Here is a 15212-nt window from a genome sequence, read left to right as displayed (position 1 = left end):
TTTGGGAATAAAAGAATTAGGATAAATTGAAAATATGGATATTGGTCCCAATCTACATTAGGTAAGTTTAGTAGCAGTAAATCTGTGATTGCCGGAGAGATGCGTAAGGGGACTGATTGTGAAAAAAATTTTCGTAATTGACAGTATTGCTTGTAAGATTAAGGAAGGTAGGAATTTTTAAGAGGAATGAGAAAAATTGCCGTAAGGAAATTGCCGAATGTAAATCGGAACTTGACAATTTTTTAACATTGATTAAGGTATATCTTTGGCCAATTTATTTTATTTTTCTACTAATTCCGTTTTTGGAAATCTTTAAATTCCTAATAAAGCAAACTAAATATTTAGGAATTTCATAGCAACTAAACCATCCAATAACAATATGCTAGCTAGTTTTTCCTGCTAAACTCACACTCAATTTATGTGCTAATTTATTTCACGTCGTTTTTTTCTGCAAAAAGAAAAAAAAAACAGAAAAAGAAATGTAAAGCCATTCTAAAACAACAAAAAAGAATCTAGGTAACTGAATATCCTCTAAAGGATACCAGCAGTCATTCGTCGTATTGCAGAATACATGAAATGGAGATTTAAAAAGAATAAAACTTACGTTTCGTTGTAGTTGGGTTGAGTAATTTTTCTAACCCCCACTCTCGGCGTTCTTGTAGTTGTTTGTTTTCTATTTAGTTCTAAAACAGAAACAAAACTGACTGCTTTTTAGTATGGAACTTTAGATTGTGGCAAAAATAATACAAGAAGAACAAAAATACAAAACATAAATACGAACAGGACATGCGACTGACAAATACATACCTGCATGGTCTAGTAAAACTTTTGCCGTTACACAGGACCCATAGTTGCTGGTTAGCTGTTCAAACAGCTGCTCAGCTCCACTAAACGGTTAGGATGTTACACACTGATGTGTACAACTTTACGTGGACATGAATGTTTTTTTTTCTTATTTGGCAAAATAAGGGTCAGTTGATACTTGGGACTCCAATGGTGGACAGCAAAGTGCTATATGGTGGCATAAATGGTTATTAAATTGGTTTTAAGTTGTTTTAAATAATTTTGTCATAATATGAACCTAACCTCCTCACATGGTGTTATGATGGTCCTGAAAACTGCGAAATATATCTTTCCCATTTAAGATCCCTTTTATTTGTATAGTTCACAGTTGAATAAGTTTATGGGTCAGTCAAGAATACTCTTAAGCTGCGTTCTCATTTATTTTCCATCTTTTTTCATACTTTGTTGCCGTTATCTTGTGCTGTTGTTGTAAAACGAAAGAGTTCATAAAAATTTGTTATTTCTTTTAATTTTCTTGGAGTTTCATTGAGAGAATGAAGAAATGTTGTTGCTGCGAGATACCCAAGTGAGTGGCACTTTTACTAAGGAGATTGTTATGACACAATTTTTAAGGCTTTTGAAAGGATAACAGATGAAACAGTGTGTGGACGCAGTATTACGTTTTAGTCTTAAAATTATTATCGTTTCTGTCATGGAACGCTTTACGAAAAAATGCCCATAAAATGCAAGTAACTAGGCTTAAAACCTTTCCAAATGCGTCTGTTTTTCATTCTCATTCCAGTCTTGAATATGTACAGTCGAAAACGCTTATAACGTCGGTCAAGGGACCGATATGTCGTTATAAGCGATAGGGCTATAAAGGGCCCCAGAGATTTGGGACTTTTGGATATCGTCGTTATAACCGATATGACGTTATAAACGACGACGTTATAAGCGATTTCGACTGTACCATGTTTTGAGATATCCATCCTTATTCTGAATGTAAACTCCCCATGAGTATTGCCTCCCAGCCTATAGAAGCAACGTTTCTATCAGAAAGGCTCCATAGAAGCACCCTTTCTATCAGAAAAGGTCCATAGAAGCACCATTTCTAACAGAAAGGGCCATAGAATCACCCTTTCTATCAGAAGGGGTTCACAGAAGCAGCCTTTCTATCAGAAAAGGTCCATAGAATCACCCTTTCTATTAGAAAGGCATCCTTTCTTTTAAAAAGGGTCTACAGAAGCACCCTTTCTTTTAAAAAGGGTCTACAGAAGCACCCTTTCTTTTAAAAAGGGTCTACAGAAGCACCCTTTCTTTTAAAAAGGGTCTACAGAAGCACCCTTTCTTTTAAAAAGGGTCTACAGAAGCACCCTTTCTTTTAAAAAGGGTCTACAGAAGCACCCTTTCTTTTAAAAAGGGTCTACAGAAGCACCCTTTCTTTTAAAAAGGGTCTACAGAAGCACCCTTTCTTTTAAAAAGGGTCTATACAAGCACCCTTTCTATCAGAAAGGGTCCATAGAAGCACCCTTTCTTTCAGAAAGGGTCCATAGAACCACCCTTTCTATCAGAAAGGATCCATAGAACCCCCCTTCTATAAGAAAGGGTCCATAGAAGCCCCCTTCCTATCAGAAAGGGTACATAGAAGCACTTTTTCTTTCAGAAAGGGTCCATTGAATCACCCTTTCTATCAAAAAGGGTCCATAGAAGCACCCTTTATATCAGAAAGGGTACATAGAAGCAATATTTCTTTTAGAAAGGGTCCTAGGAAGCACCCTTTCTTTCAGAAAGGGTCCTATGGAAGCACCCTTTCTTTCAGAAAGGGTCCTATGGATGCACCCTTTCTTTCAGAAAGGGTCTAAAGAAGCACCCTTTTTCAGAAAGGGTCTAGAGAAGCACCCTTTCTATCAGAAAGGGTCCATAGAAGCACCCTTTCTATCAGAAAAGGTCCATAGAAGCACCATTTCTAACAGAAAGGGCCATAGAATCACCCTTTCTATCAGAAGGGGTTCACAGAAGCAGCCTTTCTATCAGAAAAGGTCCATAGAAGCACCCTTTCTTTTAGAAAGGGTGCTATAGAAGCAGCCTTTCTTTTAGAAAGGGTCCAATAGGAGCACCCTTCCCATCAGAAAGGGTCCATAGAAGCACCCTTTCTATCAGAAAGGATCTATAGCAGCACCCCTTCTATCAGCAAGGGTCCATAGATGAACCGTTTCTATTAAAAAGGGTCCATAGATGAACCGTTTCTATTATAAAGGGTTCATAGAAACACCCTTTCTACCAGATAGAGGATATATAAGCACCCCTTCCTTCAGAAAGGGACCTATATAAGCACCCTTTCTTTCAGAAAGGTTCCATAGAAGCACCCTTTCTATTAGAAAGCGTCCATAGAAGGGTCTCAAGAAGCACATTTTCTTTCAGAAAGGGTCCATAGAAGCACCCTTTCTATCAGAAAGGGCCATAGAAGAAGAAGGGTGCATAGAAGCACCCTTTCTATCAGAAAAAGTCCATAGAAGCACCCTTTCTATCAGAAAAAGTCCTTAGAAGCACCCTTTCTATTAGAAAGGGTCCTATGGTAGCACCCTTTCTTTTAGAATGGGTCCAATAGGAGCACCCTTCCTATCAGAAAGGATCCATAGAAGCACCCTTTCTATCAGAAAGGATCCATAGAAGCACCCCTTCAGAAAGGGTCCATAGAAACACCCTTTCTATCAGAAAGAGGATATATAAGCACCCCTTCCTTCAAAAAGGACCTACATAAGCCCCCTTTCTTTCAAAAAGGGTCCATAGAAGCACCCTTTCTATCTGAAAAGTCTATAGAAGAACCCTTTCTATCAGAAAAGGTCCATAGAAGCACCCTTTCTATCATAAAGGTTTCATAGAAGCATCCTTTCTATCAGAAAGGGTCCATAGAAGCACCCTTCCTTTTAGAAAGGGTCCAATAGGAGCTCCCTTCCTATCAGAAAGGGTACATAGAAGCATCCTTTCTTTCAGAAAGCGTCTATAGAAGCACCCTTTCTGTGAAGGCATTGAGTTTTAGAATTTCGAGTAATGGGCATTCAAAAGAGACCTAAAACCCGACGATAAATACATTTAAATTTTAACGCCATTCTTACCCTAAACTAGCAGTAGCGTTGCGTGAGTAATAATTTTACGGGCGAAAATCGGGATCCATGTAGTAATCAGTAGCAAACGATGGGTGGCTTGCGACTTACATTAAAAGTTCAAGGCAACGGCATACAGAAACGACAGGTTATTACATATTATTACTGATCTATCGCGATAAGAATTTTCAGTATTCTATTGTTATTTTAGTCTCCCTTAACATCTCCATAAACATTGCACTAATTTGTGTTTTTCTTTCCTTCTTTCCAGCTTTCCGTTGTTGGCAGCAATCTGAACTTACGCTCTCGACCCTCTACCGGCGTAGTGCGACCCCATTCTGCTGACTTTTTGGAATATGAGGCACGTGCTGAAGCCGCCTCGGATGCTGCAGCTGTCGCTGCTGCAACAGCTATGATTAAACCGGATCCAGTGCGAGCACCACGTCCCAAGTCAAGTCTGGACATTAATCGTACACCCGACAGCTTCTACTATTCCGAAGAGAACTATGCCGAGAAAATGCGTAAAAGCGCTTTGTACTTACAAAATCCCCAAGCACAACCACAACCAGCGGCTGGATCATATCGTATGGCAACTGGTGGCTCAACCGATTTCCTTAGCCCAGTCGCCAGCGGCATGAATACTATTGCCTATGAGAATCCCTATGAGCGGATCTATAAACGTAACGAATTGTTGCAAGATGCTTTAGGTAATCAAGCAGGTCATACTAGCATACCACGTATGAGTCGTTCACAAACCATGGGCAATGGGGCCCAGATTCGTTCATCATCAACTCACCCACATCATCCACTATCACCAACGGGCACAACATTACAGCAACAGCCACCACCGCTGCATACGCCATTACTCTCATCCGGTCTCACAACACAAGAAATTATCCAACAAAATGAACAGTTCCTACGTTCAGCTAGTGCTCGCTTACCTAAACGTTCATCCACATTTGATGATGAACCACTATCTACGACCACAACAACTACAACACCTACTTCTCCTCCTCCTCCATCCACAGGCACAACAGCAGCAACAACACCAACAGCTGCTGGTGGCAACAATGCGGCTGCTACCGCCGCCGCTGCAACCTCAGCCCACTTGGAGGGCGAACGTAAGCGAGAGGAATCAATGAAACGTTTACTCGAATGGAAGCAACGTATGTTGCAATCACCATTAACACGTAAATCAGCCCAGCATGTTTCAAATTCGGCCAGTGCAGCCACACTGGTGGGTTCCAAGACAAATGGCAGCTCATCTACATCCAGTGGCACTAAATTGGGCAGCAGCAGTAGCAATGATGGTAAACCTAGTTCCAGTTCAAATTTAACTGCCATGTCTAAATTGGGAAGCAATCCCAATATCCTGTTAACCTCGACCACAGTGGCCAGTGGTGGTAGCAGCATTCATCATCTTGGTGGCACAAAAGGTAGTACAAGTATGGCTGGTGGCAGTAGTACAGCTGGTATTATACAACGTCGACATTCCGAAAGTCAAGCCATAAGTGGTACAACAGCAACGGCAGCTGGTTATAATTCCTATTCCTCGGATGATGAAGGTAATTAATAATGCACACACACACACGCATATACGTACGCATACCAATGACTCAAAATCTAAACCAAACACATACACAGAAACACACGCATACGCTCAAACATATGAACACTTTGGCACAGTTTGAAAGTAGCATATACTACTTCTAATTGGTCATTTACATAAACCTTGGAATGGATCGAGATAACAAATTTTGTCTTCCATTTCTGCCTTTTTATGTTCATAAGAGTCACAAGGAGACTTATCTCTGATCAAAGGTACATCCTTATTTTTACAAGGAAGATTCCTCCCATATCAATGAGTGCACCCGATTCATGCTAGCTCAATAAAAAGGGGCCTACTTTTTATAACCGAGTCCGAACGGCGTGTCTTAAAGCACCACTTGTTAAGAAGCTTTGCACCGCTGAACGAACGTTAGTTACACCCAATATCCTGGGGTAGTCAGTGGTCGGAATCAGAACAATACCACGGTGGCAGTTTTTCTTATCTGTGCCCTTTTATCAAGTGCCGACATTTTGTCCCATAATATCGATAGGAAGTGTCAGCGATTGTTTTCCAACTCTACCTCTGGGATAAATCTTGACAAAAGAAATTTTAGCACTTTGCTAACTACAGTAGTATGCCGGGTCTCCTATTTCGACCCATTCCAAGGTTAACAACACCAAATTAAACACATTACCACAAACAGAACACAACACATTACAGAACACATTTACACCAAACACTTTTCTGCTTGCTTTTAATTGAAGAAAAAAATGAACACTTTTGGACAAAATCCCTTTCTCTACTCTCTATATACCTTCTGCTATGTTATTCTATGTCACTAGTCTCTAATTTATTCCTATTGGGTTCCTTTTGCACTATGCCTTTTGTCTAGTTCACTTGTACCAATAACTTTTTCTTTCTCTCATCGTTTAAGGAACTTTATTATAATATTCTGTGTTTGTTCTGCGTAACTTTTTGTAAACTTAACACACTCTCACTGCTGCTGATCCTTTTGACTCTCTTATAATGGGATTAGTTTTGGGTTCTTTATTATTTATATAATTTTAAGCCAAATTTGTTACAACAATATTTACATACATACTTATTTATTAAAAACTATCTATCTCTTTTGAACTTTTCTATGTTTTTTTTCCCTAATATTGTCTGGTAGTTTATCTTAATTCTTTATTGTCTTTGATTCGTGTCTCTGTAGTTGTTAAGATATATGCATGTACTCCTAAAAAATGGTCTAATGTTTTAAGTATGAGGTCCCCCAAATCATTTTTAAAGCAAAATAATAAAGAATAGAGCATTTTGAGAATCTTAGCATATTAGGATTTAACAGATTAGCTTGTTGAAATACCAAAATACGTCTTTATGGGTCAGTCAAATAAGTCAGTCTTCTTTACATAAAGCTTTAAAGTCTGAGGGACAAGAACTGCATGATATTCTAGCTTAAGACATCGACTGGCTTAAAATTTTAACTAATAAAGGATTATTTTAGCTAAATTTAAATGAAATAGCCTTTGACCTTTAATCGCCTACAGCCAGCCGATAACTTACCTGATAATATCATACTGATGACGTATCTCTGCCTTAAAGAAAACTGTTTTTACACTCAATCAGATAATATAGAGAAAATTGAAATTTGATAGGGCTAGGAATATATGTATAGTCTAGTACGAGGGGCACTAAAAACCCTTCTGACCTAGACAACACGCTGTGTGGCCAGCTCCCCTATTCAGTAACTTTTTAACAACTTTACTCATTGTTTATTTTACAACAATTTAATTTATTTTGCTTGTAGTTGTTACAAAAACAAAAGAAATTTTAACAAATTTTTAATCGATAAAAGTTACAGTATAGGCCTTTAGGTTACTTGACATTTTTTGGAAAATTCGACAGTTTTTAGCCAAAGCGTACTCACGACAGTTTGATATACGAGCATGTATTGGGTTATTTACGGCGGCTTGATTGAGACACCTCCAAAACATTGTTTTTGAACACTTTTACAGCATCTACTGGCGACGAAAATAGTTGACCACGCCTTTTTTCTTGGATCCCCAGTCAGGGCTGTACGGCGCATGACCCATCAATTCCACGTTTTGTCCGGTCAAATAGGCGCTGGTTTGAATCGATGTGTGACAGCTCGCTTTGCCATGATGCAGAACGATTCTTCTTCTCTTGTTCGCTTTTCGAATTCCTAAGGAGGCTTCAGGCAAACAAATTGTAGTGTAACACTCAGAATTAACCGTCCTACATTTCCCAAGCCGTATAGTCGCCACAAGGTCAGTTTTGCCAACGAAACAGGCGACCAATTGCTTCCATGAACATCTTTCGTTGGATTTGGCTCGCTTTCGAAGACCCAAACGGTCGATTCCCGTCTTGTTTGGAGGTCCTAAGCTTAGATCCAAGATTCGTCGTCTGTGGCGTTCTTATAAATGTTGTTTGAACCACCGCGATTGTTTTTATTCACAATTCCTCTGCACCAATCCACAAGAGCCTTTTTTTGAGCGATTGGCCAGGTGTTCATGCAATATCAAATGTTAGTTGGTGGAAAAAATGCCCAAGAATGCCTCTATCTCACGGTATACAACATGGTGATCCTGAATTATCCATTCACCATTATCTCAGGAAGTATGGACTTGCTCCGGAAATATACCGTTGTAAATGTGGTGAATAGCACAACCTACTGAAAAAAAACGAATCAAAACGATCCAAGAAGAACTTTAACTTCGCTTTTCCCGAATTTTGTGCGAAAGATACCCGAAGGAGTGGACCGATATAGTCCTTATTCCAACCCGATTTATGTCTGGAAGGAATAATACGATGTGCAAAGTCTGCATCAATCAGAAACTCTCTGCGAGAATTATCTTGCGGATTTGCCATTTTGCTTCGTGCCGTCAGGGTTTCATGGAGCTTTTAGGCCATTATCTCAGGAAGTATGGACTTGCGCCCGAAAAAAATTGTACTGTCGTAAAGGGAGCCGCAAAGACAACCTGCTGAAAATAATTTCAAAACGATCCGCGAGGTGCTCTTACACTTCACTTTATCCGAATTTTGTGTGGGAGGTACCCGTAGGAGTGGACCGATATAGTTCATATCGAACCCGCTCTATGTCTCAAAGGAATAATACGATGTGCAAAGTCTGCATCAATCAGAAACTCCCAGCGAGAATTATCTTGCGGATCTGCCATTTTGGTTCGTGCCGTCAGGGTTTCTTGGAGTTTTTAGGCCATTATCTCAGGAAGTATGGACTTGCGCCCGAAAAAAATTTTACCGTTGTAAAGGGAGCCGCAAATACAACATGCTGAAAAAACCTCACTTTATCCGAATCGATTGATCCCTTCGAGAGTTATCGTGCGCACCAGCCAGCCAGACGGACGGAGGGACATGGCTAATTCGACTCCAAATTGTCTGAAACGAATATCGTCCAAACATACCGTTATTTCGATGAGGCACATTTTTGGTCGTATCAAAGTGTATATACCTTTTCTAGCGTAATGGCTGAGGGTTTAATTATCGGACGAAAATGTTCACAAGTAAATTCCATTTTTTCACCAAAGTGATTTTTTCTAGTCACTGTAAACAACGCAACACATGGTTGTGTGTCAAACTGTCCTGAGTACTCATAGGCTAAAAACTGTCAAAATTTCCAAAAAAAACTGTCAAATGACTCCTGGCGACACTGTGTGTTGCCTATGCCTGAAGATTTTTTAGTGCCCCTCGTAAGTAAATAAGTCAGTAAAATTTTCAAAGAATTGACTTTTAACGGTAACAACTATACAATATTTTGGTAAGAGATTCCAAATTGAAATAAAAGGTTATATGTTCAACTTTTTGTCTTATAGTTATTCAAATAAACAGAGAAGAATATAGTTCTGTTAAAATATCAAAGTATTGTTTAACGTTTCCTTCAAATAGACAAACATAAAATTAAATTATATAAGCATATAGCTCTAGCTCCCTTTATATGTTTATGGTTACTTATTAAGGCTTATATCCGTTAATACATTTAATTGGGATTTTTTGTTGTTTTGGTTTGCTTCAGCCTTCATTTTTCTTAAGTTTGCTTTATTCTGCTATCGCCAAACTTTTTGTTTGTTTTTTTATTTTATTTTGTTTTCCTTATTTTTTGTTTTGTTTTAATATTTTCTTTTGGAAACATAAAAAATAAATAAAAAAAATTATATAAAATGCTGTCCAACATCCAACCATCCGTCCATCCACCACTGCTATTCTACTGCAAAAATACGAGTAAAAAAACAATATTAAACTACAACAACTAGAGCCTTCCTGCCGAGCGTTTAACAATTGTATTCAGCAACAACAGCAACAAATAAAAACATAAACAAACAGAAATGAATTTTGTATTTTAAAATAAATATGGTATTTCATCATTATAAAAGTACATTTGTCAACACCACTTATTTGTATTGAAATTGTTTACATAAAAGGCTAAATATTTTTATTAACCAATTATAATTTTGAACAAAAATTAAATTAATTAAAAATTCTTCTATTAAGTTTTCTTAAAAAATATTAAGAAAAGTAAATTGTCTACATAGTGTTGCTTTAGGAGTAATATTAACAAACACGTGTAAATGTAGTTTACAGCATGTCAGAAAGTATCAGCTGTGCCGACGAAAATACATACATATATCCTCAGCCTCGGACCTAAAGAAAAAGAGCAAACACAATACTTCTGTCGTCAATTGGGGCTTTTTGAGTTTATGGACCAATTTCTTCTTGAGAAAAATTGCACCGTTTTAACTAGGGCCGCATATGAAACATGTTGCCAAATTTAAAAACGATCCTAGATAAATCATTAAACTGCACTCTATATAAACTTGTGTGTGTGGGAGGTACCCGAAGGAGTGGTATGATGTAGTCAACATTCGAATATAATCCGAGTCTGTATGAAAAAATACGATGTACAACGTTTTTGGAGATTTTGGACCATTATCTCAGGAAGTATGAAAATACCCCCGCTAGAATTGCGCCGTCGCACAGTGGTACTAGTCTTTGGCCAAAATTAAAAAAAGTGAATGTCCAATTTTTGGTACAACATCTCGCAACTCTGACAGCTATGACATGGAACTTTCCAAAGGAGTATTTTTTGTTTCATTTGAGCGCGTTCTTCTTAAGAATAGCTCCAAAAGTCGGAACATTGGACTAACATTTTTTGTAGTAGGTATAACTTACAATTTACGTGCAAGTAAATATATTCAAAATGACGCGAAATTTCTACTTATGAAATTCCAGTTAGCTCTATGTTTTCTTAAGGGGTAAACTCCCCTTAAGAAAACATAGATCTAACTGGAATTTCATAAGTAATGTAATGTTAGCCATCAATGACATATGTATGACCCGAAATAAAAACATTCCATATCTGCCAACCCAGACCATGTGGAGACGTAATTTCACCGCATTTTTGCTTGTGTGGACGCAAAAAGTAAATGGCGTAAAGAAAATCCTCAATATTGCACATATTAGCGACTGTATAACGATGGAAAATGTCAGGTAATATGACATTGATGGCTAGTGTAAACACCCCTTTTATGTATATTTCAATGTCATTTCGAGCACATACTTAAATTTGAGGTAAGGTTTTTGTCATGAAGCCCACCAGTGCCCACCTCGGGAATAATTTCTTAATGTAGGTCATGGGTTTAAGATTATCCAGTATTAAAATGAGCTATCATCTAATGCCAGACTTTAAATGGTGAGTCGCAGACTAAAACTGTCCTAGTATGTGGCTTCTATGGATAAATTAGGGTATAACTCTGTTATCTGACTGCGTACATTAACACAAATGGCATCAATGAACAATTCATACCGTATACCCCCTCCAGAAGGGAAAGAGGGGACAATGCTGCGCTCATGATTTCTTAAAACTATCTTCGCAGCAGCTCAAAGCTGTAACCAGCGCATTAGTTTGCTATTTACACTGGAAATATTTTTGACCACTTTCTCCATACAAGTGGATCCACTGTGCGTCGGTCGTAACAGGGCCGGCAAAAAAAACTTTTTGGAAAAAAAATTAGAACGTTTCGAGATGAGTGGTTAAACTGCACTTTTTCCAAACTTTGTATGCGAGGTACTCGAAGGACGGGAACGATATAGTCGATTTTCCAACCTGATTCAGAACTGGATAAAATAATACGATCAGTAAAGTTTGGACCAATCAGAAACTCCCTGCTAGAGATATCTTGCCGATTTGCCATTTTAGATGGTGTCGTCAGGGTTTCTTGGAGCTTTTAGGCCATCTCAGGAAGTATGAACTTGCACCCGAAAAAAACTGTACTGTCGTAAAGGGGCCGCAAGGACAACCTGGTGACAAAATGTAAAAACGATCCGAGAGAAGCTCTTAAGCTTCACTTTTTCCGATCTGAACCCGATCTATGCCTGGAAGTAATAACACCATATGCAAAGTTATGACCAATTCGATTACACTCTTCGAGAGTTATCGTGCGCACCATTTTAGCGAATATTTTTAAACTTTTGTGGGGAAGGTACTACAGTGCCCGAAATAAAGATAGGATCACATGTAACTTTCTAAATTTTCCATAATTCAGATGATTTTTATAGGATTTTATAATTTTGTATTATGGAGTTGGGCACTCCCCATAATGTCAACATATCAATTATTGGGTTTTGCGACAAAATAAAAAATTAAAAAAATTTTCCCTTATTTTTGGTGCGAAATAATGATAGGTTCAGCGCAATTATTAGGGATTTACACGCATAAATTTGAGGAAAACTTTTTACAAATCTTTGTTTTTTTTTAGATCGCCGATGTCTAACGAGTAATTTAGTTTAGAAATTGCCTCCGAATTATTTTCAAAATGCAGATTAGTTCAACACCTTAATGCAGTTTTCAAGAAATGCATTTTTAACGTGGGAGACGGGGTAAACCTGTGGTTGTCCGAGGCAAGGATCATTTCAATTTGCATGAAAAGAGTAACACTCAAATAATTAAAACCTGTTTTATAAAAAGTTGCATAAATTGGGCGCCAATTTTAACGTCAAAAAAGCCTGGGTCGATTTGAGCTTACTAACGTTTGTTTACATCGCATTTTCGACACCTGAAGATCAAGTTGACAGTTGTTTTGAGATGCTAAATTGTTCTAACTCGAATAAATGGGGAAAAATAAGCGATTCTTGACGTCAAAGTGGTATTGGAGAACCCTCCAGGCTTTTTTGACGTTCAATTGGCGCCCAATTTATGAAACTTTTTACAAAACTGGTTTTAATTATTTGAGTGTTACTCTTTTCATGCAAATTGAAATGATCCTTGCCTAGGACAACCACAGGTTTACCCCGTCTTCCACATTAAAAATGTGTTTCTTGAAAACTGCATTAAAGTGTTGAACTAATCTGCATTTTGAAAATAATTCGGAGACGATTTCTAAATTAAATTACTCGCTGGACATCGGCGATAAAAAAAAAACAACGATTTGTAAAAAATTTTCATCAAATTTATGCGTGTAAATCCCTAATAATTGCGCTGAACCTATCATTATTTCGCACCAAAAATAAGGAAAAAAAATTGTAAATTTTACTAATTTTTATTTTGTCGCAAAACCAAATAATTGATATGTTGACATTATGGGGAGTGCCCAACTCCATAATACAAAATTATAAAATGCTTTAAAAATCATCTGAATTATGGAAAATTTAGAAATTTACATGTGAACCTATGTTTATTTCGGGCACTGTAGAAGGAGTGGGTCGATATGGCATATCTTTGAACTTAAACTAAATTTGAACAAAATATTATTTGGTCCATACTTTGCACATCCTAATACATCTACCAGATATAGATCAGGTTTGAATATGAACTATATCTGTCCACTCCTTCGGGTACATCCCACACAAAATTTCGGTTAAATTCACTTTAAGGCCTGCTCTCAAGTCAATTTAATTTTTGTTGAAGCAACTTACATTCGCTGCCTCAATTACGACAGTAAAAGTTTTTTTCAGGGGCAAATCCATACTTTTTGAGAAAACAGCCCGTAAAAACCCCTATACCACCATATGGAATGGCTGGATATCTCGAAAATATTCACTAAAATGGTACGCGCGTTATCTCATAAACGCAGCAACCGATTTGGTCCAAACTTTGGATCTCTAAATATTTTGTCCAAACTTAGTTTATGTTCAAATGTGGGCCCTATCGGCCCAATCCTTGGCGTGCCACCCACACAAATGTTCAACATTTTTGTGTGGTTAAGGGTCTGTTCGAGGATCCTTTGGAAATGTTTACCGAAGGGTTTCCTAGTGGCCCTGTTTACAGTGATATTATGTCAAGTATGGTACAATAGCAATATCTGTCGATATCGCCTGAAAAATTTTGAGCTTTAATCTAATTCATATTTTTGTCGGTTCATACGGCCAAAATTTTGGAAACCCCAAAAAATACATAATTTCCATCGGAATATGTTAACACGTGCCACTGGGGTCTCAAAGTTTTCATAGTAATTTGTATGGCAAAGGCGAATTTTCAAGAAATCGCTCTACTGTCCAATCGCCGAAACAATTTTACCAGTTCATTTCTGTGGCTAAACAATTGATCCTACAAAAAAAGGTTGAAAATCGTGTCTGTTTTTAGTATTAGCTGTGTATAGGGTCCATGGAAACTCAAACTTTGGAAATATTAAAATCTAACAGAACTAAACACTTTAGGGGTTGCCGCAATAAAAAATCCGACATCGATTTTTGGTTAGGATCTACTACCATTACTTCGACGAGACATACATATATTCGATCGTATCAAAGTGAATAAGGCTAAGGGTAAAAAATAAGCCAGCAAAGGGGCCAAAAGAGGACGAGAAACTTATATTACCACCACTGAAAACGTCGACCCTTAAGAAACTAAACAAGTCAACGGATACCCTGATAAAGAAAACCACAAGAACGCTGCCATCAAAAACGTAAAGATTTACCTGACATTCTAAAGCCATCTCAGTCATCCATGGTCTTAAACTCTGATAGCTCAGAAGCCGATGATGAATCATCTAAACACATGGAACACGGGATCACGTTCATGTTTTAGGCTGTCGGATACTTTTAGACCGGTCATATATCACCGTGGAGCTTCTACAGTCCTTAATGATTGTGTCATCTAGGTGCATTTCAGTATCGAAATCCATATTTTTGTCGATCGCGCCTATTTTGCTATGATGTGCATAAAACAGACATAGGCATTCAGCAATTTAAAAATTTAAACTCACTTTTCTTTATTTTTTTGAATCATCAATAAAATATGTCTATTATGAACTAGTTTACGATTTCCCTTACCCCTGATATAAACCTCCCGATGTTCTGTATCTTGGGGGATTAAAGCTACATTTCCGCCCAAATTAGGTGTAATTTGGTATTTGGAGTTCACATTGGCCACAAACATCCTCGACCAAAAATTGTGGACATAGGTCTACTTTTTGATATTGCCCCCATATAACGGTACCTCGCAATATTTGGTATTTTGAGGATTTTGTCCACATTTTCAGAATTTTGGCATTTGAGGTTTTAGTTGGTTATATGTACATCTTCTCCACCAAAAATTGTGAACATAGGTCAACGTTTTGAAATGGCCCCCATATAACTGTACCGCCCGATATTTGGCATTTTGAGGATTTAAGCTACATTTTCCATCCATTTATCTGCAATATTTACGGCTATTTGCAGCCAAAAGTTGATTATTCGGAATCTAGGAAGTTTAATTTAATTTTTCGAAAAATAATTGGACTGGATGTTAATGAACTTTTGTAGTT

The 15212-nt window shown here is 37.7% G+C and overlaps 1 protein-coding gene across 45 annotated transcripts in view; it reads left to right on the top strand.

The window, feature by feature from the left end:
* Positions 1-15212, top strand: part of kmr (pleckstrin homology domain-containing family A member kramer) — a 397594-nt gene that overhangs the window by 331254 nt on the left and 51128 nt on the right. For 31 of the 45 annotated variants that reach the window (XM_073958769.1, XM_073958773.1, XM_073958808.1 and 28 more), the window contains one exon: positions 4159-5452. In XM_073958769.1, coding sequence (XP_073814870.1) covers positions 4159-5452 — 1294 coding nt within the window. The remainder of the gene's footprint in view (positions 1-4158; positions 5453-15212) is intronic. The other 14 variants (XM_073958801.1, XM_073958786.1, XM_073958810.1 and 11 more) reach the window with 1 other exon arrangement.

This window comes from Musca autumnalis, unplaced genomic scaffold (genome assembly GCF_047663935.1).
Source record: "Musca autumnalis isolate F117 unplaced genomic scaffold, ASM4766393v1 scaffold_1, whole genome shotgun sequence".
In the NCBI taxonomy this organism is placed as follows: Eukaryota; Metazoa; Arthropoda; class Insecta; order Diptera; family Muscidae; genus Musca; species Musca autumnalis.
The sequence above is the reverse complement of the archived record's forward strand: the minus strand, read 5'-3'. Positions and strand labels throughout refer to the sequence as shown.